At 37.7% G+C, this 27,001-nt stretch overlaps 1 protein-coding gene across 11 annotated transcripts in view; it reads left to right on the top strand.

Annotated features, from left to right (window-relative positions):
• Positions 1-27,001, top strand: part of GAS7 (growth arrest specific 7) — a 282,359-nt gene that overhangs the window by 232,194 nt on the left and 23,164 nt on the right. For 10 of the 11 annotated variants that reach the window (XM_072645087.1, XM_072645089.1, XM_072645096.1 and 7 more), the window contains 4 exons: positions 3,784-3,837; positions 15,764-15,853; positions 24,387-24,502; positions 25,273-25,347. In XM_072645087.1, the coding sequence (XP_072501188.1) occupies positions 3,784-3,837; positions 15,764-15,853; positions 24,387-24,502; positions 25,273-25,347 (335 nt within the window). The remainder of the gene's footprint in view (positions 1-3,783; positions 3,838-15,763; positions 15,854-24,386; positions 24,503-25,272; positions 25,348-27,001) is intronic. The other variant, XM_072645088.1, reaches the window with a different exon arrangement.

Consider the following 27,001-nt stretch of genomic DNA (forward strand, 5'->3'; position numbering starts at 1 on the left):
ATAAAATAAATATAAATAATTAAAAATTAAATTAATAAATAAAAATTATTTCTCTGCCCCATAAAAATTGTTCACATACAAATGAGGTATAACTACATTCGTCAAAAGGTGATTTGAGATATTATGTTTGCATCACAGTTCATTTTCCATCCAAAATTGCTCAAATCCCATTTGAAAATTAGGTTTTATCATGTACAGATTTGCAGTCGTTTTAAGCCAAATTTCTTTTCATACTATTTTTAGGCATCAAAATGTTCATTTATCAAAAACACTATCTTACACCCTTAACCACTTAATAATATCCATAATTTTTTTTGCCAAAGTATTTTCATGCTCTTTTCAACACTAGCCTACTCCTTTTGAAAAGGACAGTACCTTACACTGATTTTTTTTTTAAAAGAGCAATTTAGTATAATTAGCTACTATATCAACCCTCTAACAGTGCCTGCAATATTCTGCTCCCATAGATCCTCCAACATTGCTGTCTAGATTGCAGGAAGTGATGACTTCATTGTATTCTGCTTTAGTCAAATTAATCTGGTGGAACAGAAAGGATTCAGAGCCTGAGCAGTAGGATTTCAGTTCCAAGTCCAAAATTTTTTACTTGTGAATCTGTTATACCTCTCTGTGTCACAGTTTCTTCATCTCTAAAATGGAGATAATATCTGTGTTAATACTTCCTTTGAAGAAGGAGCTTTGCACACCTTAAAGCTCTATTTAAATGTGAGTTTTTATTTTTACTTGGAGTATAGTATTCACTTCCAGATTTTAAGAAAAACATCAGCAACCTAGAAGTCTTTCAGTGTGCAATGATTAAGGTCACAAAAAGTCTGGAAACTCAATTGTGACATATTTTAAGAAACTGAAGATGTTTAGCCTTAGAAAGAGAAGACATGATGAACTGTCTTCAGATATTTTAGACTGTCATTGATTATTGAATTGATCTAAGTTGGGATAATTGTCTATGTTGATTTCTTTTATTTGGTTGTAGGAATTGTGCACATTGTTCTCCTGGGTCTTCTTAATTTATCCTAAATTGGTCCCTAGAAGCATTCTCACATTTCTCTGACTTCCTTATATTCAATACTTTTTCACTGAAATATCCTGTTGAATTTATGTCACATTTTGTTTAGCCATTGTTTAACTGTAGGTACTCACTTGGTTTCCAGGTTTTTCATATCACCAGAAAAGTGACTGTGTATTTTTCCATTCTACCTTAATGTCACTGAACTCCTTGTGCATAGTGACATTATTCCTACAATTCCAAATTATTTTTCATATCCTATATCTCCTATCCTTTTCATGGCTAAACTCCTAGAAAGAGTCATCAACATTGGTTGCCTTCATTTTTTTTTTTTACCTCCTACTCATTTCTTTAAATATATACATATGTGTGTATATCTGAAATTTTGCAGAATGTTTTGCAGAATTATTTAAACCTCACAATAACTTTGTTCAGCAGTAACTGTCCAATTACTATCTCAACCCCTTGCAACCTTCTGACTCCCATCACTCAAATAAAGCTGTTGTCTGTTAACTGGAAAACTCAATGACCTTTTCTCTGGCCTTATCTTACTTTCTCTGCAACTGTGGTATTATTGAATACCCCCTTTACTCCTGGATACTCTTTCCTCCCTAGATTTCTATGATGCTTATCTTCTAAGATCTTCTATCTTACCTGTTCGAATGTTCCACCTCCCTGCATCGTCATTCATCTCTTACCCTACAAGCATGAGTGTACCCCAAGGCCATTTTCTCTTCCTCCTATGTACTCTTTTTCTAAGTTATCTCATTTGCTTCTCTAAGCAAATGATTTGTCTATCCAATGGTTTATGTATCCAGCCCTAACCTTTCTCTTGAAGGTTAATCCTACATCACCAGTGGCACACTAGACATGCTACTTGGAAGTTCGATCAATAGCTCAAACTCAACATACCTAAAATGGAGCTCAGTTATTTTTCCCCATACATGTTCCTCTTTCAAATTTTGCAATTTCTGATGAGAAATTCATAACCAAATTCATAACTTCAGGGTCTTGGCTCAACCTAGACTCTTCCCTTTCTTTCACCTTCCCAACAATATCCAGTCAGTTGCCAAGCCTTATTCATCCTTTACATATTTTTTGAATCTGTCCCCTTTTTTGCATTGTATAAGGCCACTCTTCTTCTAGTTTAAGGCTTCATCACATCTCCCATGGACTATCTACCTTTCCACAATTTTTTCACATTACAGTCAAATTGGCCTGCTAGCTGCTCCCCAAACTCTGTTCCATTTCCTGTCTCTGTTCTACTTCGTAGGCTGTTCCACATGCCTGAAGTATGCTTCCTTCAAGGCTCAACTCAGGTGCCACCTCATACGGACAGTCTTGCCTGTCTCAACCTAGTTGTTAGCTATCTTCAAATTACCTTAAATGTAATTATTTATGTACATGTATCCCACAAATAGAATGTAAATTCTTTAAAAGCAGGAAGTGTTGCCTTTTGCAGAATCAAATGTCATAGTCAGTATAGTGTTAGACTGAGAATTAGGAAGTTCTAAGGTCTAATTTGTTAGTGGTATGACCTTGGGTAAGTCCCTTCCCCTCTGTCAGCCTCAGTTTCCTCATTTGTAAAATGGGGACAATGATAGGGCCTACCTCCCAGGGTTTATATGAGGATAAATGAAATAATATACAGAAGAACTTTGTACACATTAAAGTTTTATATGTATGTATATAGGTATATATATAATATTTACACACACACACATATATTTGCTTGTTTTCATGGCATTTTGTATGTCATGACTTTTACATAGTACAATTTACATTATCAAATATTTGTTGATCCCATAGTTTGTCTGTAACATACCATAATCCTCTCCTTGCCACCTCTGACCCACCCAATAAAAGAAAAAGGAAAGCATGAAAATGTAAGTCATTAGACAAATGTGTGATGTTGTCCAATGCTTGATCTCCTTCTTACTGTTGGAGTGTTCAAAGCGAGAAGTTGTTGTTAAAAGTCCTACTCTGGGAACCCTGATTATATTCAGTCACACATTGATTGGATAAAAAAGGTCCCAGAACTGAGTTTCCAACTTTTTCTATCTTCATGGCCTGTACTACCAGAAAATAATACTTTGGTCTGATCATTCTTTGTTATCCAAGCTTTAAAATACAAGGACCTTGGGAATCATCTAGGAAATGTGTGGACTTAAAGTGACTGGGACTATGGCTTCCTTCCTGGGAAAAGGAAGAAACTAAGGAAGAAGTAATGAGCTGAACTGAAAACTGCTTAACTGAAAATTCCTTGTGATTCACTTGAATTCAGAGAGAGATAGCAAAGAAATCTGAATTCTGAATTATATCACTCATAGTATTTTTCCAGATCCCCATACCTTGATATTTCAGAATAAGAAGCCATTTACTAAATTCACAGTACAAAGGATGTTTTAGTCCTCAGTGGGTTCTGTTGGTATCATGTAGCAGAGACAATAGCAGAGTAGTTAAGGGTAGCTGAAGGGTTAACTCCACAAATCACAATCTGATTATAAGAGTAGGTAGAGACCTGGTTTGAGTGAATTGCCTTAATAAGTAGCACTTTATCTCTGCTTCAGTGAGCTAAGATGGGAGCTGTATGGTGCTGTTTTCCATTGTCCTGGGCATGGTGACTTAGGAGTTAAACGGAATATAGTGGGCTTTCTTGGCACCAGGCTTAGGCATTCGTTCCTCCTCTGAAAATCAGGATGCAAAAAATGCCAAATATGGAGAGCAGCTTTGATGATGCTTCTTTCCTTTCTTGCCAGAACCCAGGGTCTCCATCTCCAGGCAAGAAACAGAGCAAGGAAAGCACTCTCACAGTAAGTACTAACTGCCTTGGTCAGTATCGATGGCGTGAGCAGAGTGGTCTCTATGGTGATACAGGCAGTAGCACAGAACAGGGAAGTTTCAGGACATAGATTTAGCCAAAGTTTTGTTTTTTTTCCCCTATATCTTTCCCTTTCAACATTTCATTTTTGTTTTTGCCATACCTGAATTGTGGTTGTAATTTAAAAGAAGCCATTTTCAAAGGTAGGCATCAGAAAAGGACTTGTTCAAAAAGCATGAAAAGATTAAAGGAAGGGGGTGGAATGTGCCATGTGCCTAAGTGAAATGATGTTTAAATTACAGGAGCTGCACAGTTGCTTTTGTGCAGGATAACCTCAGGGAAAACAGGAAAATTTCTCCTGAGAATAAAATTTCTGGGAGCCAGAAGCAAAATACTGAAAAGCTGACAGTAGGGCTATGTAACTTCTGTCCAGCAAAGTTGACACTATCTTTTATGGGCATATTCCTCAATGACAGAAAACAGATAAGAATTGATCTCCTAAAGACTGTCTGAATCAATCAGTAAATGAATTTCTTTACCTGGACTCCAACTTTCTGGGAGCTCCTAATTCCTATCTACAGTGTGGGGATAAGATGAAAATGAATTTTCAAAGTGGGCAAAAGAATTCTGTTACTGTCCAATTGTGAGTGAGTTTGGTGATTGTAAATATGCGGTCTTTTTAATTCTTCTGAAATGAAAAAATGGACTCTGAGGGTTAAATAGAAACTTTCTATAAGACGGCATTGTCATCAATCTCTTAGAACCCATTAAAACAGAACTGAGTGTCTGAATGATCCCACAGGACGTCCTTCATTGATAGGAGGGAATTCCTTCTACATTCTGCTTCCCATTGGCATTTGTTGACCATTTCAAAATAAGTGCATATCAGCAGGCCCAGTGAGTCTTAGTTTGCTCATTTCCTTGAAGAATATTGTGGAACTGAGGTTAGCAGCAGCCTGGAAGAGGTTAAATCAATTACCACCGGACACGTAGATGGTAATTGTTAGAGACAGGACTCAAACTCATATCTTTTGATTACCAGTCCAGTGCTTTCCCTACCCTGAAATAAAGATTAAGAAGAAAAGGACTGGGAAAATAAAGAGAGGGGAAGAAAGGGAAAAAGAAAAAAGAGAAAGGAAGGAAAGAAAGAAAGTGAAAAGAAAATGTCTATGATGGGCACTGACTGCCTCCCTTTGTTATCTCTGAGTGATCGCCCCCAGGCCATGGAATGTTCCTTTACTCTCCAGCTCTGGCTGCCAAACAATTTGCAAAGGGAAAGAGGTCTGTAGGCAAGAAGGGTTGAGAATATCCCCCTTCTTCCCTTTATGTATGTTAGACATGGTCACTGTGTTGATTAGTTGTGCAGAAAAGTTTTTTCCCCCTCTTTTAAGTTATTTTAAAGTTGTTTAGAGGGGAATTTTGAGAGAGATCATTTGATCCCAGCCTATACTCCTCAGAATGATACTCTTTTTTTGGGGGGGGGGAGGGGAGAAGGCAAAGCAATTGGGGTTAAGTGACTTGCCCAAGGCCACACAGCTAGTAAGTATCTAGTGTCTGAGGTCGCATTTGAACTCAGGGCTGGTGCTCTATTCACGGTGTCACCTAGCTGCCCCAGGTTGATGTTCTTAAAACAATGGGCTGTGTCACTCCCCTACCCACAGAGCTCCAATTACTTGCCTCTAGTATAAAATAAACACTCCTGTGTTTGGCATTGAGAGTCCTTCACAATGTCTCCAATTTATCTTTCCAGCTTGATTATACATTACTCCTCCCCCGGCCCCTTTTGCACTCTATGATCCAACCAAACTGTCGTGTTTGCTGTTCTCTATGTATGATATCCTGTGTCCTACCTCCATGCCTCATCAGGCCTGAAGTACTCTTTTCCTTACTTCAAACTTTTGGAATCCGAAGATGTTCTTGGTTCTTCCAGTTAATACCTCCGTCTCCCCAGTAAATGTAGTATTTAGTGTCTGTATGTGTATACATGCATACATATGTATGTATAAGAATTTCAGGGCTTAAGGTCAAGTATTATTTAATTTTTGTGTTTGTATCTATCTCCAGGGCCTAAAACAGTGTTTAATAATCACTAATCGAAGACAGTTTTTGAGGCCAATGAAGAAATAGCAAATGTATTTGAGCCTGGGGATGGCTTCCTTGAATGACATTAGACTTCAGCCATTTTTGGAGGGAGGGGGGAAGGAACAATAGCCCTAAAATAAACCAGAAACATAGCCAAGAAATTCTCTTGTCTCTGTGGCCTACCGTTACTCTGATTTCCTTCCTTTTGCCACAAAGCACCACTTCTGTCTTTACACAAGATAAAAGTTGCGCTAGAATTTCTATCACCAGTCCTTGACTGCATTTCATTTCTCTCTCTAGGACAGAAGGTAGTAGACCCACTAAGGGGAAAAAGGGAAAACTGCCCCAAATCTGGATGTCCTAAATGTCCAACTGTTGGTTGTCCATCAGATATATATAGCCCTTGTTCAATTGTCTTTGGAAAATGAACAAGCAGCTACCTAGCCACCTAATGCCTGAAGAACGAAGGATTAAGAGCCCAAGTAACTAAGTCTGACCAACCAAAAGCTATACATTGTATATGGGTAATGGTGGTGCGGAGTACCAGATGTAGGGCGCCAATACCAAGAGTGGAATTTGCATGCACCTTATGCTTCATAGTTCCCTATATGCCACTTAGCTTAGGCCTAAAGAGGTTTCAAACTATGTACTATCTTGAATCTTTGTGTAAAGCCCATGTTATACCTAGCAGGAGTTGGGGAGTAACAGGAAAGGTGATCTGTGGCCAAGGAATTCTCTTGATTTCTGCTGTCATTCCTTTTGCATCACCATTAAGTTTTGTGCTTGTAGAATGGGTCCATGAGGTTGACTGGCACGGATCGCAAGCAAACAACATTTGGCACAAACTAATTCTGCCTGTGTCCAGATGATTAAAGGAATGATAACAAATGAGAGCCACTTTTCTGTCTTTTTATCATCATTGTTATAAATCAAGGCCACCTTCTCTTCATTTGAGATTTTTATGTGACAGTAAAAGTTTCCATGAAGATTTTTCTTTTTAAGCTTTGGTTTTAGCTGGCCCTAAAAAGATAGATGGTCTGTGCAGGGTCCCCAATTGCATTCACTGCCAGATGACTGACTTCATGTCTTCAATAGTTCTTGGTCTCTGCAAAAAATAGCTCAGGTGAAGTGGGACTACATAATACATTCCTTCCAATGGCCAAATTATAGTATGTTCATAGGTAGTGGGGACTTTAAATTTTTATCTAACCCAATCCCCTAATTTTGCAGATGAAGAAGCTGAGGACCAGGGAATGACACACTCAACTTCACTTGAATAGTAAGAAACAGAGTTGAGACTTGAACTAGGGCTGCCATTTCTACCACACCATGGCTGTATGTTTTTAATCATTTTTCTCTTGAGGAGAGATGATGGCCTTTGGTAATATTGTACCTTTTAGCGAAAAGAGACAGAGTGAGTTGAGTCAAGTGACCATGGAGCACACTTGAGCTGGTAAGCCCAACTACCTATTATGGGCCCTTGATGCATCCTCTACGCTCCCTTTCTCAGCATGCACCCATTCTATAACTTTATTTCCATCTTGTCTTCCCAAATGAGGATGGGTTTTTTTGCCAGGAACAGAATCCAGATCAAACCATAATTGTAAGCCTCAGCAATCTCAAAAATCTATATTCACATGCTCTGAAACTAGGTCAGTAATGCAACCTGCCAGTGATTTGCAGTTGGTCATGACCATTCTGCAAACCCTTTCTCGTTTAAGAGTCATTGCTCTTCAGGGAAATACTACCAAAGGGAACTCCCTTGGCTCCTGGCTGCCTCTGAGCACTGGAGATGGCAGTGGGAGAGCTTTCTGTGAAGCACAGTACTGTGTTGAAATCTGTTACAGAATGCAAGGCTGGGGGCAGGGAAATGTTCTGCAAGGATTTTTCAGCTTTTCTGATGACAATAAAGAACAGTCCTTTTAGAAGCAGAATTGAATGAATGAATGAATGAGCATTTATTAAGGACCTTCTACTGTGCCATGCACTCTAGTAAGAAATGGCAATGCAAATAAAAGTGAGCTCCTCAAGCATTAGAATGGAGGATGACAACATCTGTAACGGAGCTCTTGTTGCAAAGATGTGACGGGTGTTGGACAAAGGTGGCACAATGTGAGACAGAGGAGCACCCAAGTAGCTTGGAACTGGCCACAGAGCAGTGCAGTGTCCTTGTTCAAAGCAATAAAAGCTCACTTTAAAGAAATAATTTGCTAATTTTTACAAGTATTTATTTTCTCCCACTCCTCATCCTCAACTCCCCACCCTGACATAAAACGGTGAAAAAGAAAGGATGCTTTTTTAAATACCATTTATATAGCATTTTAAGGTTTGAAAAGCACTTTATTTTATTTCATTTGATATTTATATATTATCCCTCTTTTAAAGATTAGGAAACTGAGGCTTAGAGAGGTTAAGTGACTCACCCAGAGTCACACAGCTAGTAAGCACCTGGGGCAGGATTTTAATGCTGGTATGTCTTCCTGACTCAAGTTCTGCACTCTCTCAATCATATCAGTTGGCTACAAATGAGCATAGTTGAGTCAAACAAATTCCCACACTGACTGTGTCCAAAAAATGTATCGTTCTTCATTTTTAGTGTATCTCCTCTGGCAGGACGTAGGTGAAAGCTCACTTACCAGAGCTCAAGACTCCAGGGGTAAGAATGAAGAAAGGCCAAGAGTCCAAGGGAGATATAATTATGTCTGGATAACGGATATTCTTCCAAAAAAGATTTTATCAGCATAAAACATCAGGTTGAATCTCACATATAATAAGGATAAATGTGAAGTCTCTCACACCTGAAATTTTAAAAAACGATTTTGCAATACGTGATGAGTGAGAGGAAGCATTTGTCTGAATGGTGTTTATCTTTAAAAAAATGGACTGGGGTTTTTATTTTTTATGTTTTTAAATTAATTTATTTTTTATGTTTTTAATAATCACTTTCATAAGTTTTAAATTTTCTCCCCCTCCCAACCTCTCCCTCCCCGAGATGGCATGCAATCTCATATGGGCTCTACACATACATTCTTATTAAACACATTTTCACTTTAGTCATATTGCATAGAAGAATTAAAATGAATGGAAGAAACCATGAGAAAAATAGGGTTTTTTTTTTATGAACCATAAGCTTACTATGCATCAGCAATGTGGTTATACCAACCAAAAAAAAGCCAGCACAATTTAAAAAGAGGCATATTTTCCAAGAGTAAGGTAGTGATGAGGTACCAGATGATGACCCTCATCTGCTTAGACCACATCTGAAAGACTGAGCTCAGCTATAGGCTTCACAGCAGATGTTGCACGTTGATAAATTAGAGTGCATACAGAGGAGGAAAACCAGGATGATGAAGAGCCTTGAATCCGTATTTTAGAAGATCTTATAATGTCCATGTCATATGAAAGACAGTAAGAAGAGAAGATTCCATGTGAACATGGTAGCTTTCTTTAAGTATTTGAAGGGCTATCATGTGGAAGAAGACAGATTTGAATTATTTTGCCCTGAACATGTGGACTGGGAGGGTGGGTGGGTATGTTACAAAAAGAGAAATGAAAGCTTTTCAAAAGTGGAATGGGATATCAGTCAGCATTTATTCAGTATCTCCAATGTGCTATCACATATCAGCTTCAGTATCTGGCACTGTGCGAGGGTGTTAGACAGACAAGTGCAAAGAATGAAACAGTCCCCCCCACAAGGAGCTTATTCTAGTGGGAGAGATAGGTGCATATACAGTATAAGCAGCATAGACAGAACAATGGACAGAGTGCTAGGCCTAAAGTCAGGAAGACTCAGACACTTGTTAGCTGTGTGATCCTGGTCAAGTCACAACGCCGTTTGCCTCCATTTCTTCATCTTTAAAGAAGGAAATGGCAAACTGCTGTAGTATCTCTGCCAAGAAAACTCCAAATAGGGTCACAAAGAGTCAAACATGACCAAAAAACCACTCGACAACAAGAGAATAAACAAAGCAGGAATAAATACCAGTGCATACAAAGTTAAATACAAGGTAGTTTTTAAGGGAAGAAACCAGCAGTTGGATGTAATCAGGAAAGGCTTCATGCAAAAAAAGATGATGTTTGAGCTGTGTCTTAAAGGGAAAAAGGGAGTCTGAGGTACAGGTGTAAATGGGTTATCTCAAGAATTAATGGGTTCCTCATCACAGGAAGTCTTCATGTTGTGTTCAGAATTAATTTTGATAGTAGATAAGCAATAAGGTCTCTTTTAGATCTTAAAATAATTGATTTTGTCAAGGAATAGTAAGCTTCATTTGTTAAGGAGATAGGGAGTTCTACCATGAAAATGACATCTGCAAGAGAGACAGTGCCCAAGCGAACGTGAATAATACGGAAAAGGAATTTTAGTAGATGGTGGGGAAAGTCTCTCTATAGAAACAACCGGGAAATATTGTTAGCTCCAACTTTGTACTTTATCAGGTAGTGACATGTAATGCCCCCGTTTCAGCCTCATTGATCACCCGTAAGGTCCAAAGCTATATGTTGGCTATAGGTACACTTTTCCGTCTGACTCTTCCAGGGCTATGCTTCCCAACCCTGATACTCAAGCACCCTAGTTACCCAGTGACTTACCTTTCCTTCAAGCTAGGGTTTCTGTTCTCAATTAACTGTTCTTCTGCCAAGATTTTAATTTCTTTGGGGGTATCCCTTTATAAAGGATTCCTTGGGAAAGTCCTTTATCATGATAGTTTCAACTCTGAATATGTCAATTCTGAGAATACTCTCCTAATGCTTACTTTTATAACCAGGCCCACAAACACACAAAGTCTCTGAGTAGTGAAGTTTTTTGAGAGATGAGACATATCGTGGTAAGACGTCAGAACACCTGAACGTTCCAATACATTTCTCAGAATCTCCTTTTGCCCTGGTTCTTTCTATTTGATTAGCTGTCAATAAAGCCATTTTTTTGACTGACACTTTAACTAGGTAAAGAAACTGAGGATATTAAGCCTAAAGAAGAGAAAATTTAGAAGCTATGATAGCCATCTTTATATATTTGAAGGAACATCATATTGGAAGAAGAATTAGATTTGTCCTTGTCCCTAGAGGTTAGGACTAGGATCAGTAGTTTAAAATTGTAGGAAGCAGATTTTAGATTCATATAACAGTGAACTTCTCAATAATTGGTGCTACCAAAAAATAGATTAGGAATTCACTAACATCCCAGGAATTAGTTTCTAATCACTGTAGGTATTCAAGTAGAAATTAAATGACCATTTATTAGGATGTTAGGGAATTCCTGTTTAAGAATGAGATATTCTAAATGAAAAATAAATATAATGTCCTTTTCCATTTCAAAATTCATTGAAATGTTATAGACTGTGCATGGAATTGTTCTAAATTTGCCCTTGGGCAGGAACTCCACCTTTAAGAAAAAAAGAGGGTTCTCTAGTAAGTTCCAGCCCAGACTTAGTTTTCTTTTCAATTCCTACCCCACAGATGAGTGACGGTGACTTGGATGGGACCATAGAGTCTTGTCTGATGGTTAAAGATCTCTGTTCTTCCTACCTGCTACCGAGAGCTAGGCTGAACTAGTTTAATAGAATACTTTGTAGTGTGAGGTTGGTATGGCAGCATTATTCCTTTTCTCTGAGATTGAGGTTAGGGGAGAGATAATTGGAGAAAGAATGAAAAGGATGAAGAGAGGAACAGAAGACAGAGGTGTGTGTCCTTTTAGAAAGCATAGTTCCCAGGTATAGCCACAGGGTGATGAGAGAATTCTGCTCATTATAAAATGACAAATTCTCCTTAGTTCACTGAGAAAATTAACTGTCTTTGGGAGCCAGAAATCTCTCAAATTTAGCTCTCTCTAAAAAAATAATAAAAAAAATTAGCTTTCTCTAGGCAACTAAGTGGTATAGTGAGTATGAGCATGGACTTGGAGTCAGGAAAATCCATTTAAATCTAGCCTCTGACACTTGCTAGCAATGTGATTCCTTTACACCTCTTCAAGTCTCAGTTTCCTTATCTGTACAGTGAGGGTAATAATAGCGCCTGCCTCACAAGGTTGTTGTGAGACTCAGATGAGATAATGAGTATACAGCACTTTGCAAATCTTAAATCCATTTATTGATGTGGTTCAGTTGTTTTTCAGTCCTGTCCAACTCTTCATGACCCCATTTGGGGTTTTCTTGGCAAAGAAACTGAAATTTTTGCCATTTCCTTCACTGGTTCATTTTATAAATGAGAAAACTGATGCAAACGAGATTAAGTGACTTGCCCAGGGTCACACAGATAGTAAGTGTCTAAAGACATATTTGAACTCAGGAAGGTGAGCCTTTCTGACTCCCAGCCCAACAGATTTGGAGAACTATATATTTGGAAAGTTGACTGATATTCACCTCTGGTGGCATCAGGCCATAGTGGAGGTTTCTGTTGGCCCTAAGAGCAATGGAACAGTGATTACCCTAACCTATGAACTCTTTTTCATATGTCCCACCTAGTTAGGCCCTACTATCTCCAACCCCAGGTCCCTTCTTCAAATTACATTCTCAGGGGTCCCATGATCTCTGTTACCCTGGATCCCACAATTTTCAAGGAAAGTTCTGATAACCACTGCTATTAAAGATTACATATGCAAAAAGTCAGAGCTCGTGACGTGTTCATTGTTCTAGCTTTCTTTTGTTGATGAAAGTGTCTAGAGATAATACATTTTCCCCTAAAAATTGCTTTAAATAGATCCCATAAATTTTGGTTTATTGTCTTTTTACTGTCATTTTCTTTGAAATATTTTATCATTTGTATAATTTGTTCTTTGACTCACTAGTTCTTTAGAATTGTCATTTAATCTTCAAATGTTTTTTAATCCTACTCTTAAGGATCATTTATTTAATATAATTTTATTACATTTTGATCAGTAATTGATAATGTTTATTATTTCTGCATTTATACATTTTTAGTGATGATTCTATGCCCCTATACATAGTCAGGTTTGTTTGTTTTTTTAAAGGTACCATATACAGCTTTGATATATGTAAATAACTTTCTATTACTGTTCAGTCACTGCCAGTATCAAACATAAAGTCCTCTGTTTGGCATTCAAGCCTCATTACAGCCTGTCCCCAAATATATACTTTTCCAATATTCTTACACCCTACTCCCTTTTCCATCTACTCCATCATCTGGCGACATTGGCCTTCGTTATTTTTCTTGAGTAAGACACAACATCTTCTGACTTCAGGCATTTTCACTAGCTATTGCCTAAGCCTAGAATTCTCTCCCTCTTCATCTTTATCTCCTGGCATCTCTGGCTTTCTTCAAGGCCTTGGTAAGTGACTTAATCTCTGTGTTCCTGAGTTTCCTCAAATATAAAATGAGGATAATATCTTCCAGAGTTGTTGTGACATCAAATTAGATAATATATGTAAAACAATGCCAGGAGCAGCTAGATGCTGCAGTGGATAGAACACTGGCCCTGGAGTCAGGAAGACCTGACATCTAATCTAGCCTCAGATACTTACTTGCTATGTGACCGTGAGCAAGTCACTTAACCCCAATCTCACCCCCCCCCCCCCCCAAATGCCTAACACATAATAGGTGCTTAATAAATGTGTGTTCTTTCCTTCCAAGAGCTCTGACTACTTCTTAAGAAAGAATTCATTCAAATTTTTTAAATGTTGATTAGCCATATTATATGCAAGGTATTGTGTAAATATGATAAGGTTCCAATACTTAAGGAATTGAAGTAGGGATGGTAAAACAAATGCACAAGTGATGGTTTATATGGATTTTGGAAAAACACAAAGTGCTCTCAGAGATCTCAGAAAGGAAAGGATCCCTCCTAAGAAGAAAAGAAAGATGAAGACCATTTTGGAACAATTTGAACTCACTTAGAAGTTAGGTGGGACATTGGAGAACTTAATGAGGGGTTCTGAAAAAAGAAATAACATAGGACATTTGAGTGTGGCTTTGCTAGTGATCCAGGCAGCTGCACCTTTGGAATGCTCTGCAGGCCCTTCTCCTTTGGAGTGAACATTATGGTGCAACGTTTGCCCACCTATCATCTCCCAGTGAGGATGGGGAGAATCCTTAGTAAAACCCCGGTGCTTCCATATATCAAGAGGATATCTATCCCCGTTCTTCATGTCACATAATCACTACCAGTTGGAATGGACCTGTTGGTTTTTTTCCAAAAATGATCTGAGTTATGGCAGAAGGAAGTTACTTCTTTGACTACAGACTGGTAGAAGTGCTTCTCACAGTTAGATACTTAATAAATACTTATTGACTGAGTTAATAACAGCTTTAATGTGTACCCACATCCTGTCATCCATGCCTAGACTTTTGTCCTTTCTCATCTAGAAACCTGAATTTTGCTTCATTTCAGACCTATATTGCTTTGTATCCCTGAGGCCCCAAAGCTTGTCTTTACTGTTGACTGATTTTAACTTTTGATTTTCAAGTAACATCAGCTGTAATCTGGAGTAGGGAAGGCATTTGTAATTTTCATGGTAATTGACTGAGCCCAGATGGAGAAGTCAAGGCTGTCTGTCTCCAAAGGAGAGAATGGTCAATGTAAGGAAATATCTTGGGAAAGTTAAGAAGGCCAAAGGGCCTTGACTGAAATCTGTACTATAAGGTAATTGTGAGGCTTATGATTTCACCACTACTTCCCTGAAGATAGATTCAAGTTTATCCTCTATTTATTGAGTTCAAAAAAGTCTTTTTTTTTTTATCACTTTCATTTCCATATATATTCCTCTCTACCCCTTCTTATCTAGCCATCACATCAAATAGGGAGTAAAAGTAAAAGCAGAAAACAAAGCAGTCAAGCAAAATTTAAACAACCTCTCAATCACATCTGGTAATTTATGAAATATTCCATATGCATAGTCTACAAAGAGAAAGAAGCACATTTTCTCAACTCTTTTCCAAAACCAAGCTTGATTATTATAAACAGTATCCAATCTCATGTTCTTTCCTTTTACATTACCATTCTGTGTGTGTGTATATATACATATATATGTATATATGTATATATACACACATATATATACATACACATATATTTAGACATGCATACATTATCTATCTATACACATACTTTTTTATTTTGTTTTCCTGATTTTGATTACTTCATTCTGAATCATCATATTGTTTTAAGGCAGCTAGGTGGTACTGTGCCTGGGGTCAGGAAGACCTAAATTCCAATTTGGCCTTAGACACTTAGTAGCTGTGTGACCCTGGGCAAATCACTAAACCTCTGTCTACCCCAGTTTCCTCAACTGTAAAATGGGGATTATAATAGCACTTTCCTAATGAAGTTGTTATATCAAATGAGATGTGTATAGTCTGTAGCACAATGCCTAACATGTAGAAGTCACTGTATAAATGCTTTCTTCCTTTCCCCTCTTCCCGTCCTTCTCCACAGACATCACATTCATTGTGTCCTATAGCACAGTATTATTTCATTACATTCATATGCCAAAATTTATCAAACTATTCTCCAATCAATAGTCATCAATTGTTTCCTATTTCTTCGCAACCACAAAGAAGTATAACTGAGTATTTTGGCAAATATGGAATTTTTCTATTTTAATTCTCCGTGGGATAGGCACCTTCTAGTATGATCTTTGTGTCAAATTTATAAACATTTTACCTACTTGTTAAGCAAAATTCCCATTACTTTCCAGAATGGTTGGACAAATTCATGACTATATCCACACTATGTCAATGTATGCCATTTGTCATCTTTGCCAATCTTATGAGTGAAGTCAACATGACTTTGTAAAGAGTGTTCCGAGGTCTTTCTAGTGTTGTTTGTGTCTCTTCTCCACTTTCCTGTCCATCTGTCAAAGCTGTTGCCTCTTTTTCCTTTTCAGATAAACTGTGTGACTTTCCCACATCCTGACACGATGCCAGAACAGCAGCTATTGAAGCCCACTGAATGGAGCTACTGTGATTACTTCTGGGTAAGTGACCCAAACTTCACTCTGTCCAAAGCCTATCTCCCAGGGAATGAATGAATGAAAAATTATTAACTGACAGTGCATCTTTGTTTATAAATATAAGCATGCAAAATAGTTCTTGCCCTCAAAGAGCTTTTATTTTAATTTAGAAAGACCATACAAATATACTCTAGTAGTCAGGGAAGAGTTTTTTGAATGTGGAAAGTAAGAGGGAATGGTCATTGGAGTCATTGAGTAATTGATTGACTTATCCTTTATAGGAATAGTAGTACTGATTACTGTTGTCAGAGCTAGAGTTGAAGAAGCCATGGGGAAGATGATTGGTATATATCCTTTCTAGTAGGTGTGGCAATATTGATTTCATTACAATTGCTTGAGGAAGAAATCTTCGTCGGGAGGGAAAACAAAGTTGCATGAACGAGGTAGATAGTAGAAGGTGGGGGAGTGGAAATCAAGTCAGCAAGCATGAAGAATGATAAGAACAGGCTAAAAATAGTAGGTCATGTAAGTTTGTTCTCACAGACTTACCAGTCAGGACAGCAGGTCCCAGAATGGAAGTTCCAAATCACGTCTCCCAGGGCTTGATTTCTGGTGATCTGGTGATGCCAGGGGTTCAACTATGGAATCAATGGCAAGAATATGCCTGGGATAGAATATGAAGTATACCTGGGACTGACCATTCCCTGTATAAGACATTCTATCTCCCACGTGTGTTGTTGCATAGGCGGTGCCCTGTGCCTAGAATGTGCTGCCTTCTCACTTCATTTCACTGAATCCCCAATTTTCTTCAGAGCTCAGCTCTAGTGTTTCCTTCTATAGGAGTCTTGTTTTGATACTCCCCATTCCCTAATGCTAGTGCCCTCATCAAAGAAATGTTTTTGTTTATACTTCCTATTTAGGGTAAGAGTATAACTGCACAACAGAGGTGCAGGTTGGCCTGATTGCAGGTATATGTTTAGCTATATAATATCTAATGTAATTTCCATCTTTGGGCAAAGCGGGAAGAGGGCCAAGGTTGGAATCTCTCTCCTCTACTTTCCTATCTCCAAAAGGAGCATTGTACTAGAATTACATTTATTGATAACACATCAGACGTAGTCTAGGGTTATAATGCTCTTTTAGGGATTCAGGATAATAGTCAATAACCCTGTTGGTTCAGGGTGGCAGGTACTCCCACTCCAAGATGGAAGAATAAGAGGTAGCTTACTCAGATAGCTTATATCCCCTCCCCCAAATGCTTGTTACACAAATGATAATCACAGATAGCAAGCAAACATTTATCAAAGCAAGTAGTAAAACTTTACCTGACTACTTTCTACCTTTCCAGTCTTTTTTCCCTTGGTACCCCTCTGCATACTCTGTAATCCAGTGATTCTGGCCTCCTTGCTGGTCCTGTTAGATACTCTGTCTCCCTATTCTGGGCATTTTCTCTTGGTGTCCCCCATGCCTATAACTTTCTCCCTCATCTTCACCTCCTAGTCTCAGCCAAAATCCTGCCTTCTGCAAGAAGCATTTCCCAATCTCTTTTAATGCTAGAGCCTTTTCTCTGTTGATTAGCTCTAATTTATGCTATATATTTCTTTGTACATAGTTGCTTTCATGTGGTCTCTCCAAGAAGACTGTGAGTTCCTTGAGATCGGGAACTATCTTTTACCTTTATTTGTGCTTAGCGCAGTATGTGACAAATAGTAGACATTTATTAAAATGCTTATTCACTTGATTTGTGGACCTAAATGGAAAATTGCTGTTTCAAGTAACTTTTTAGTTGCATCTTTGGGATTTTTTAAGTACATGATCATATTGTCTGCAAAAAAGAGTTTTATTACCTCATTCCCTATTTTGAATTCCTTTTGTTTCTTTTTCTTCTCTTATTGCTACTGCTAGGATTTTCAATACAATATTCAATACTATTGGTGACAGTAGGTATCCCTGTTTCACACCTGAGGGTGCTGGGACCCTTTACAAATAAAGCTTAGTGATGCTTTAAGACAAATGCTTTTTATCATTTTAAGGAAAAATCCATTTATACCTCTACTTTCAAGTGTCTTTTATAGAAATGAGTATTGTACTTTATCAAAAGGTTTTTCTACATCTATTGATATAATCACATGATTTTTAAAAACTTTTATTATTGATGTAATTAATTGTGTCATAGTTATCTTATGTTAAAGAATCCCTGCATTCCTGGCATAAATCCAACTTGGTCATAATCTATAATCTTTGTAATATATTGTAATCTTTTAGTTAGTATTTTATTTAGGATTTTTGCATCCATATTCATTAACAAAATTAATCTATAACTTTCTTTCTCTGTTTTTACTCTTCCTGGTTTAGGTATCAGTATCATATTTGTTTCATAAAGGAAGTTTGGTAGGATCTCTTCTTTGCCTATTATTCCAAATTATTTAGTGTTGGAATTAGTTGATCTTTAAATGTTGATAGAATTTATTTATAAATCCATCTGGTCTTGAAGTTTTACACTTTAGTGTAAGTGATAGAATGTACAACAAGGGTGTATTCATTCTTCAACTCAGGAGCAAGATGAATGCTTAGCCCAATCAAGGAGAGAAAAATCTCATCCAAGAAGACTATTTTTAATGGCCTGCTGGGGCAGGCACTGGGAATCAGGGGACATAGTAAAGGACTGCTTTCTTGCATGTCTGCAGCTCTGGTGAGATCTCATATCTCCCACCCCAAGTTCACACCTTGTCTCTCCTATCTCTGAAATTTCTTCCCAGATCAGGATTCACTTTCCCATTTGAGACAGCTAAGTGGAACTGTGAGTAGAGCATTGGACCTGGAATTAGGAAGACCCAAGTTTAAATCAGCCCAAAGACACTTGTTTTTTGTTTAGGGGCTCAACTTCAGGCACTTCTCTCCTCCTCTAAGCCACAGTTAGGGTCCCCAGCCTAGCTGTCCTGAAAAGGCTCTTGCTTGCTGTATACCACACTCGCCAGGCATGTGCTCACTCCTCCTCACCCACAGCTACAGCCTGGAATCTTGTCTAATCAGCACTGCTAGACCTGGTGTCTGGAAACAGTGGGGGTTGGGATGGGGAGGATAAGGAATGTTCTTAGGTAGGAAAAGGTAAAAGGAAGCAATTATCTCACACAATCTTCCCCCATTCATCTATCTGATCCCCATACTGTTTATTAGATTAAAGTTTGAAGGGTGAAAGTTTGTGAGGTGAAAATTCCTGATGTCCTGAGGTGACAGTTCTTGAGACCTACTCTGCTTCCCTGAAGAGCTGCCCCCAAAGTCTGCTGTTTGTTGATTTAGCATAGTATTCATAGGATTAAAAACTGATTGTGACAATAAACTGCTATAAATGAAATAAAAAAAATTTTTTAAAATGAGTAAGCAAAGGAAATAGATAGCTACCATATAGAGAGTAGATAGCTAGTCTAAAAGACTGCCTTCTCACTTCCATTTCACTGAATCCCAAATTTTCTTCAGAGCTCAGCTCTAGTGTTTCCTTCTATAGGAGTCTTGTTTTGATACTCCCCATTCCCTAATGCTAGTGCCCTCATCAAAGAAATGTTTTTGTTTATACTTCCTATTTAGGGTAAGAGTATAACTGCACAACAGAGGTGCAGGTTGGCCTGATTACAGGTATATGTTTAGCTATGTAAATATAGCTATGAAAGAAGAGTTGGGTTCAGATTCAGAGGAAGATAGTGAGGTTAAAAAAAAAACCTCCTACCACCAAAGAGTAACTTTAAATGTTCACAAGCCCAAAAGAGTTCTTGGAAGAACTTAAAAGGACTTCAAAAATCAAATAAGAGAGTTTGAATAAAAGTTAAGAAAAAAAATAAAAGCAGTTCAAGAACATTATGAAAAGAAAGTTAACCAATTGGAAAAAGAGTTCTAAAATTTTAAGGAAGAAAACAACTCCTTGAAAACTAGAATTGGACAAGAGGAATTGAATGACATCATTAGACATCAAGAAATAATAAAACTAGAAAAAATAGAATATGAAACATCTCATTTAAAAAAACAATTGATCTGGAGAACAAATCAAGGAGAGACTGTCTAAGATTTGTTGGACTTTCTGAAAGTTATGTTTTTTAAAAAAGGATCTTGATACAATATTATAAGAAATTATTAAGGAAAATTGCCCTGAAGTTGTAGAACAAGGTGGTAAAATAGAAACAGAAAAAAAATCTGTTGTTCACCACCTGAAAGAGATCTCAGGGGGAAAACTTACAGGAATATCATAGCCAAGCTTCAAAATCCTCAGGTAAAGGAGAAAATGTTGCAAACAGGAAGAAAAAACTAACTTAAATACTGCAGAGATATGATCAGGATTTTACAAGACCTAGCACCATCTATACTAAAAGTCTTAGAACATTACATTTCAAAGAGCAAAGGAGCTGGAGTTGTGCCCAAGAATAGCTTGCCCAGCAAAGTTGAGTATAATCCTGAAGAGGGGAAAAATGAACATTAAACAAACTGAAAGACTTTCAGGCATTTGTGACAAAAAGACCAGAACTCAGTGGAGAATTTGATAGATAAGATCCAGAATAAATGTAAGAAAAACATTAAAGATTAATTATAAGGGATTTAGATAGAACTATTTATTATATATGAAAATGTTATCAGTTTTCTGAAGACTGTCATTGTTACTAGTGTAGTTTTAAAAAAAAAAAAAAAGGTTGGGGCAGAGTTAAGTATGATGGAGTGATTCCAAAAAACAAAATTGGAAGGTAAAAAGAAGCAATTATTTCATACAAATGGAGCATGAAAGGGAGAACTGATAGAGAAACAGGTTGGGGCGGAGGGCTAGTAGTGGTGGAAGCTTACTCTCATCATATTTGGGTTAAAGAGGGAAACACATGTATATTTCAAAGGGTATAAAAGTCTTCTAAACTTATAAAGAAATAAGAGACCTAGGGGACAGGATGGGGGGGAGGGCAGGACTTTTAGAAGGGTATTTAAACACTTAATTTGTAACCCAGGGCAAGTCAAGGGTAATAATAACACCTACCTCCTAAGAATATTGTGAGGATAAAAGGATATGTCATTTGCAAAGTATTCAGCAAAACTTTTATATATATATATATACATATATATATATTATATAATATGTATTATATATAAATTACATATATTATAAGTTATATAAATGTTGCTGCTATGGCTACTGATGTACATCATACACAGTGTCACAGGATGTCAGTCAATCATCAGTTATATCAACACATCATACAGCATCCCAGCGATATCCTTCAGGGAACCACCCATACCTGCCTGGGCAGGAGTGTTATATTAATTTCCTAATGTACACATTTTTTTCTACCTCTTTCCCCCAAAAGATACATGCTCCTTGAGGTCAAGGACTGTTTTGTTTTTAAATTTTACAATATAAGCAGAGATAAACAAGGAAATTGTGTCAGGTTTAAAGGAACCAAATAGCCAATAAACCAATATCAATATTAAACTCATGTGCCCCAAATGTCATGGCATATAAATTCATGAGAGAAAAACACTGAATTACAAAGAGATTATAACATAATAGTAGGAAACTTTAATGTTCTCTCAAAATTGGACAAATCTGACAAAGATAATAAAAGGAAGAATAGAAAATTGGAAAAAAAGTTGGAGAATTTAGCTGCCTTCTGAACGGGACCCCTTAAGAATGCAAATATTCCTTACCACTACATTGCCCTTTTAAAGAAACTGACAGCATATTAGGCTACACAGACCCTGCAGACAAATGGAAAAAGGCAAAAGTACTAACTACATTCTTTAAAAACCAAAACAAAATAATGATAGTAATCAGTTCAGAGAACACTAAAAAAGATCCCAACCTAAATGGAGACCTGATGATGAAATCCCAAATAACAAATGAATCAGACAAAAAAAATCACAGAAACAAATACTTATGTGAAAGACAGTGATAATGATGAGATAGCTTGTCAGACTTTTTTGGGATGAAGCTAATACAGTCCTAAGAGAAAAAATTACCCCTAAAATGTATATTACATTAAAAACACAGAGCCTGACATATAATAAATGCTTAATTTTTTTTATATTTGGAAATATATCAAAAAAAGAAATTATTAGTTGATTATACATTTTAATTAACTCAGTAAGTACAAAAGAGAAAATCTTCAAATTTATAGGAAGAATAAAATGGAAAGCAAAAAGACTATAGAAATGACAAACCAAACTAAAATCTAATTACTCTAAAAAGACTTAACAAAATTTTAACCAACTTGATTAAGAAAAGAAAGAATTTTTTCATTCAACAAATGAAAAAGGTAAAATCACAATAAAGCTAGAAAAAATAAAAATAATTATCAGGCCCTACTATGCATAATTATAATGCCAACAAAAGAGGTCACAAAGAAATAGGGATTTACTATCAAAAAAACATAAAATGCTCAAACCAGCAAAACATCAAGTAGAGATAACTTGCTATCTCTGTTTGATATTTTGTTAGATATTAAATTACTTAATTACGAAAAGGAAATAGAATTAGCTGTAAAGAATATACCCAAAACAAATTCCTCATCTTGATAGATTTGTTGAATTTTATCAAACTTTTAAAGAACAGCTAATACCTATATTAAGCAAATTATTCTTAACTTTTGAGAATGAAAGCACCCCTCAATTTTTAAAAAATCTATAGTCCTAAAGCCTAAATCAGGGAATGTTAAAGCAAAGAAAGAGAATATAAGAAGGGAGAAGGGGGGAGTTCTCAGAGAATGACCTCTGTTTTTCTAATTAAGTATGAGGCAACGTGTTCAGCTAAGAGTGTTGGGAAGAAAAGTGCTATTGAGAGGCTGGAGGAGAGATGAAAAAGTTTAGAAGAGGCACTGTGGAGAGGGTAATGAATTTATTAGGAGGGAGTAGGTATCTGTCCTATATCAGTAAAGACTCATTTGAGATTAGACAACACAAACTTTTAATGGACCAAGGAACATGGTTTTGTAATTTCCTCCAGTGCTGCTCAGTATCTTATATAGAGGACTGAAAGTGGTATATGGTAGGAGTAATTCATGGTTGAGATTGAATGAGGAATTCAAAAGTAGAAGATCATAGAGTTAAATTGGTTCACTAAGGGGTCAGGATAGCGAAGAGAGGGGGGTGAAGGCAATGCTGGGATAATAGAATGGGAAACAACAGAGGACTTAGAATTGAGAACATCATGAAGATGAAGAACAGTGCTAAGGATCATAACGCCTAGGGTGATTTGGAATAATAAAAGATCATGATTAGACAAAGGAATTTCAGAATTCATGAAAATAAAACATTTGTATGTTTTGTATGTTTGTATGTATGGAACATTTGTAGGTGGCAGCAAGATCGAGGATATCTGTGTGTAGGTGAAGTAGGGTGGAGTAGGTTGAGGCACTCAGACTAAAGAACTGGAGAGTTAAGGAATTTGTGAGAGTATTGGTATGTATTTTGTAATTCCCTAGTAGGAGGGCAGGAGATGGGTAACGATGAAAGACTGAATCAGGCATTGAATTCACTGAAGAAGGAAGGTAAGTGTCAATAGATCACAGCCATCAAGATCTGAATTGAGTAATTAATTGGGATGGTATAACCTTCAAAGAAAGAGCAGTTGCTTAGTAGAGATGGTAGAAGGAGAGTATGGCACTGGAGAGTGTGGATTATTCCTGTTTCTTGAGACCAGTTAATTAGGAGAATGATGAAAGGAAGTATGTGACTCACGGAGTATGCTTTCCAGAGGGCACAATGGAAAGAGTGGGCAGATTTGGAATGGGGCATTAGGATCTGGAGTAGCCTTAAGGTGGATTGTCGTAAGGAAGTGGCCATTTGGGGATGGGGAACAGGGTTTATATATTGGCTGCCAGTTGATCAGCTTTGCATTAGCTATTGAGAAGAGAGGTCATTGAGAGCATGTGTGGTTAGAGAAAGGTGCATTGTGGGAGGCATGTGATTAAACCTCTCTTTTGAGGTTCATCCTTGTGGCAATTGATGATGTGTCCTGAGGTCCCAGGAAGCCTGGTAAGAAGGTAGGGGTACTATGTCTGACCTGGAGAAGATACCGAGGTGTGCACTATGGTACTAGAGATAGCCCTTTGACAAGGCCTGAAGGGAAGCCAGCATGCACTTGGTCAGTGAAGGCTCTAAATTTCAAAGGACAGTACCTGTTGAACATATGTCCTTCTATGTTTGTATTTTTTTTAAAAAGGCATTCCTATTCCTTTGTACTTACCTTTCATGTAATAAAAGATCATCATACAGGTCCTACTTGGAATGAGTTAGGTTAGCCAAATTGCACATTTTCTTGCTATGTCCTAGGAAATGAGCTGAGCAAGTTATGAAGTAAGGAAAATAAGGCCCCTGTAGATCAAACTGTTCCATCTGCCAGGTCATCATGATGTCTTTGGTATTTCTTTCTGGAGCTCTCACCTTCACATCCCATCCTGCACAACCCACCCCCATCCATCTTTGCCTTGTTAGAGCTCGGAAACACATGCTAACGACTAACAAAATTCTGGTCCTCCAGGGTTTCCCTTAGCCTCAAAGCTCTTCATACCCCATCTTTTTTCCTTTCCAGGCTGATAAGAAGGATCCCCAAGGCAATGGCACTGTGGCTGGGTTTGAGATTCTTCTTCAGAAGCAACTGAAAGGCAAACAGATGCAGAAGGAAATGTCAGAATTCATTAGAGAGAGGTAACCATTGCCCCAGGGACCTGTGTAGCCATGTTAATTTCATGCCCTTTAGCCTGAAGGGTATGACCAGGGAAGCAGTGGGCCAGGGCCTGAGCACTGGTAATAGAGAAGCAGGGCAGTACAGAGGGAAACATCCTGGTCCTTGAGTCAGAGGGCCTGGGTTTGGATCCTGGTTTTGCCATCTATTATTTGTATGACTTTTAGTAATTTACTTAATCTCTGTGGGGCTCAGTTTAAGATGAGGAAGGTTGACCGTTTGTTTTCTAACATCCCATCCCATCCAGTTTTAAATCTATATTTTTAGAGAAGAGATTAATAGCTATTTCTGACATTCAGGGACGTAGCACAACTTGGGATCATTTTTGGCAGTAGACAGGATAATGCAACTATGCCGAATGAGGTAGAAACCAAGTAAACCTCTTAAGTATATAAAGAGCCACGTTGAAGGAAGACAACACCAAAGGAACTGTCCTTTCATGGAACATTGCAGTGAACCAAATGCAGACTACTGGATAACTATATTTCCATAGAAATAAAAATGCCAAAGCTTAAGAAGTGTGAAAACTGGGCTGTTTGAACCTTTGAGAAAGCGACAAGACTCTCACTGAAATTCCAGACCAAGTTTCCAGAAGAGTTAAAAAGATATGTGGTAAAGAATGAGGGCAGGAGGGAAGGGGAAAGCAGTAGCCAACACATCCTTTTGGTCTGTAGTATCATTGGGCAAACTTCCATGCTGAAGAGATGATTCATTGGGTTTTATGTCTTTACAGAATTAAGATTGAAGAAGAATATGCCAAGAATTTAGCCAAGCTCTCTCAGAATTCCTTGGCAGCTCAGGAAGAAGGGTGAGTTTGGGGGTAGGAGGGGTGGGTGATGGTGAGATGAGGGAGATGGGTGATGGTGGTGGGGAGATTAAGAAGGAGGTTTTCAATTTTCCTTCCTGATATTTGTACATATATGATATGCTTGAAGAAATCTCCATATGTCAGCATAAGCTTCTGCTTCCTTTATAGATTAGACTTGTCAGGACCCCTGTGGAAACTTTCTATTTGCCAGGCTAACTAGGGAGGCTCTGGGCTCTGACTTTGTCATTAAGATCACCAGAGTGAGAAAAAACCTTTGAGATCTTAAGATCAAGGGTTCTTAACCTGTTCTCTGTGAATATGTTTTATTTTATTTCAATGTTTTGATAACTGTATTTCAATATAATTTGTTTCCTTTGCAATCTTGTGTATTTTATTTTATGCATTTAAAAACATTATTTTGAGGAGTCCATAGGCTTCTCCAGACTACCAAAGGGGTCCACAATATACAAATGGTTAAGAACCCCTGATGTAGATACACCTACTCATTTTATATAGGAGGAAACCGAGGCTCAGAGAATGGAAGTGATTTGCCCAAAGTCATCTTGCTAGTAAAGATCAGAGAGAGATTTCAAATCTAGGTCTTCTAACTTGAGTCTTATGAATCATGTTCTTCTGTGGACTCCAGTTTTCATATTCAACACCTCCAAGATGTTTAGACAGAGGTCCTTCTGCAGAGTCACTTTCTTATGCAGAGTCGTCTTGGTTAGCATGGTTGGCAGCATAACATAGCATTACCATCTGGAAAAGTTGGGCATTAGCCCAAGTACTTATAAAAACTTCTCTCTGTGAGCAAAAACTGGTTGCTAAACATGTTTGAGAGTATCTCTATATCCCCTGTTCAGTATCACATAGTATTTTGCTCAAAACCATACCAGATTTTGTTCCTGAAATATCCAGTGGCCCCCAACCCCCTAAAAACATCTCATGTGCTGTAGTAATAACTTCAACCCCTTTGGATTGTGCAGCAGCACATGAAGGCAGTTATAGAAGAATTAAAGAATCTCCGAGATTTAAGGGACCTCTGCATCCCTCTGATTCAACCTACTACCTGACCAAGAATCCACCATACATCATCCCTGATAGGTTATCCTCTAGCTTCTGCTTGAAAGCAGAAGGTGGCCCTAAGGTGGCCCATTTCTCGTTTGAGCAACTCTAAGCATGAGGAAGTTTTTTTGCCTTTCTGCAACCTCTATCCATGTCTCCTAATTATGTTATCAGTCCTTCTTCCACATGATAGCCAGTTCCAGAGTGGGGTGCTCTGAAACTTGTGGTTATAGGACAAAGGCTTAACCTGATAAGCTCCTTGCCTGAAAGATCATAAAATCTTAGGTTTGGAACTTGAAAAACCATCTAATCAATCTTCCTACTCAGTGCAGGAATTGTTTTTGCAGCAACCTAGACAACAAAGCATTTGCACATTTTTCTTTTCTTTTTTTGTTGCTATTGATGAAGGAATTGGGGTTAATGACTTACCCAGCGTCACACAGCTGTATCTGAGGCCATTTTTGAATATGTCCTCCTGACTCCAGGTCCAATGCTCTATCCGCTGTGCCACCTTGCTGCCTGTCATGTTCTTATTTTCAGTTTGATAAGAAATTATCAGATGGAGATGCATAGCTAGAAAATGGGCCTC

The sequence above is a fragment of the Notamacropus eugenii genome, chromosome 2 (genome assembly GCF_028372415.1).
Source record: "Notamacropus eugenii isolate mMacEug1 chromosome 2, mMacEug1.pri_v2, whole genome shotgun sequence".
NCBI lineage: Eukaryota > Metazoa > Chordata > Mammalia > Diprotodontia > Macropodidae > Notamacropus > Notamacropus eugenii.